This window comes from Nanorana parkeri, unplaced genomic scaffold (genome assembly GCF_000935625.1).
Source record: "Nanorana parkeri isolate BGI_ZX_2015 unplaced genomic scaffold, ASM93562v1 scaffold320, whole genome shotgun sequence".
NCBI lineage: Eukaryota > Metazoa > Chordata > Amphibia > Anura > Dicroglossidae > Nanorana > Nanorana parkeri.
The window spans coordinates 863598-866436 of NW_017306588.1; the positions used below are offsets into that span (position 1 = coordinate 863598).

Here is a 2839-nt window from a genome sequence, read left to right on the forward strand (position 1 = left end):
TTTCTCTCTCCCCCCTCCCCTCCTCCTCTCACTCTCTTTAACCTCTTACTTCCCCCTTCTATCTCTCCTGCAGACAGGTGCGCACTCTTTCATGCTGCCAGTGATGACATATTTTGATTATATATCTCACCCTGATGACTGACGTTTTACAAAATCCAGGTATAGGCAATCTCTGGCCCTCCAGCTACTGCAGGGCTACAAATCCCATTATACATTGCAAGACTGCGACAGCCCCAGGCATCACTCCCAGAGGCAATGCATGATGGGATGTCTGGCTGGAGTTCACCTACTTCCGGTTTACTGTCTTCTCAGGCTATTGCCCCCAAATACTGGGCAGCATGAGGCTGCAGCATTGCTGGTTATTACTCATCCCTGACAGGGTCTCCCCTCCTGATGGGCCTCCTATATTATGACTGTGAGGCCATTTAAAGGATCTCCTTCAGATTTACTAACCACTATGTAGCATGAGAGCCTGAAACAACAACGCCATTTATATTTAGTTTGTTTTTGTTCTCTGTGCCCTTGGGGAGAATTTCTTTCACTTTCTGTCTTGAGAAACAAGAGGAAGTGAGCGGGGACTCTTAGCCAAGCGTCCCGGAATAATTGTCCCCCGTGAAGGATTTCCCGCGCCGGCTGTTATCAGTTGATTGCAGAGACTTCTGTAATGGTTTGTGGATCTTTACCAGCCGGACATAGATGTGATTACCTGTATGTATGTAACCAATCTCTCACCCTGTCAGTTCAGTCTCTGGAGACTCGTACTCATTAACAGCAATAGAAGTCCCCAAATAACAGCAACAAATGTAACCGGTAGCTACCCTCTCCAATTCTCCCAAATCCGATGGTTTATGGGTATAATGGCAATACAGAACATAATTGTTTTCTTCCCCTAAACCTGAATTTTTGGACAAGGAGTCAATTAGCAGTCTAGTGACAACTGTTTTGTTTTTTCTTTTTGTCGTAGTTTAAAGTGACACAAAACTCGAGTTAAATCATAAAAATCCATTCAGGTCCTCGAATTATGAACAACAATATATCTTATTTGTGTATCACTCGGCTGTAGATCCTCCAATCATCTCTGACACTGTCCTTCCTTCTGTTCCCCATGGTGCCTGTGTGTGTTGTAAAGTAGTCACCGCTCCAACCTTGCTCCCGGGATGGACTACAATCTCAATACAAAGCAGTAAACTAAACATGAGATTGTAGTCCATCCCGGGGGGGGGGAGCTTGGAGCGGTGACTACTTTACAACACACACAGGGACCATGGGGAACAGACGTAGCCCCCCTCCAGAAGGAAGGACAGTGTCGGCACCAATTCAGAGATGATTGGAGGATCTACAGCCGAGTGATGCACAAATAAGATACATTGCTGTTCAGGGACTTGAAAGGAATTTTAAGATTTAACTATATTATATAGAATAGAATATATATTAAAAAAAAGCGCGACTAGCACGCGTTTCCGAGGGCTACCTGGCTGTATCCCAATGGATACGCGCGGCAAATACGCCCCAAAGAAGCTCCTGTACTACTTTGGGCGTAGAGCGTTTTGCAGCGGTTTCCTACGCGCTGTAAAATGCCCGGGTGGGAGCCATGCCCATAGGCAATCATTTGTTATCACATGTTGAGCGTTTTACAGAGCGTAGGAATGAACCAGGTGTGAACCAGGCCTTAGTGTCACAGTAAGTTGCAGTATACAAAGGAGTCAGCCATTGGCAGCAGGTTTAGGAGAGTTGCTTCGTACAATAACAATAAAAATCTTGCAGCACCGAGCGGATCTCATTTTGGGCGCCGCTTCCCCTTTAACGAGCCTGGCGTACTTGCAGAGCTCTGTGTGACGCTGTCCTGCTAATCTGGATCTCTGCCTCCTCCAGTGTCAGCGCCTCACATTGTTGAGACTTCTCTGTTTATAAATCACTTTGAGCGGGGCGGCTGGAGAAGTCCAGAATTAGCGGAGTGAGGAAAATCAGCTTTATTTCTCCGCGTCGGCAGCCAGGAATAGCGTCTCGTGCAGGCTCTCGTACAGCTAAGCTCTGGTGGACGGCATTATTCTCCTGAAGTGTGCCCGTGCTGCTGCAGCCGCTCAGAAAATCCAGACCAGATCTTCGTAGTGCAGAGTATAGAGAACATTGCTAGAGGGAGCTGTGCACTGGCTGCGAAGCTGCGTTCATGCCATCACTCCGTCCTGCCTCCCTCATGCTTCTCTTTCTGTTTACAGATTGAATGTCATTTTTGCCAAATTCGACGAAGTGCAGAAATCCGGGGCCATGATCCAGACATCGCTGGGTACGTACAAGGCTGGTTTTTTTGGGGGGTCTGCGTGCCGTGGTTGTGTGCTTTGGTGGCGGAGGGGACCGTGCTGTCGGAGCTGTAATGTGAAATGATTCCCAGTCACCGGATCAGCCTGGGAGACGGATACCATCTCTGCTTGTTGCTAAGTTACCCCAAGGACTCTCTCCTCCTCGCGCATTCATTATTGGACCCTCCGAGCGGAGACGGCGGCTTGTTTTTCAGTCTGTTTTTTGAACCACTAATTATGTGCAGAGTGTCACGTCTGTTGTGTATAATTATGCAGATGGGGGACTCGTCCCTATTGGCAGAGCGATTGTCGGCCCGGGCCTGTAATCGTCACATCGGCCTCTCTGCGCTTTGTACACAGAATTTACAATCAGGTGGAAGCTTTACTTCTCCCCCGAGCGAAGCCGCTAGAAGCCTCCATAGTGCGCGCGCTAATCTCGTGTGATAGCAGTACACAGAATTGTATGGCGTCACTTGGTACCAGGAGGCAGAATGGTGGCGACTGTCACTGCATTGCTCCAATCGGATGTCACACAAAACAAG

The 2839-nt window shown here is 48.2% G+C and overlaps 1 protein-coding gene across 5 annotated transcripts in view; it reads left to right on the forward strand.

Moving 5' to 3' along the window:
- Positions 1 to 2839, forward strand: part of CLASP1 (cytoplasmic linker associated protein 1) — a 169814-nt gene that overhangs the window by 46415 nt on the left and 120560 nt on the right. For all 5 annotated transcript variants that reach the window (XM_018558092.1, XM_018558094.1, XM_018558095.1 and 2 more), the window contains exon 7: positions 2217 to 2284. In XM_018558092.1, coding sequence (XP_018413594.1) covers positions 2217 to 2284 — 68 coding nt within the window. The remainder of the gene's footprint in view (positions 1 to 2216; positions 2285 to 2839) is intronic.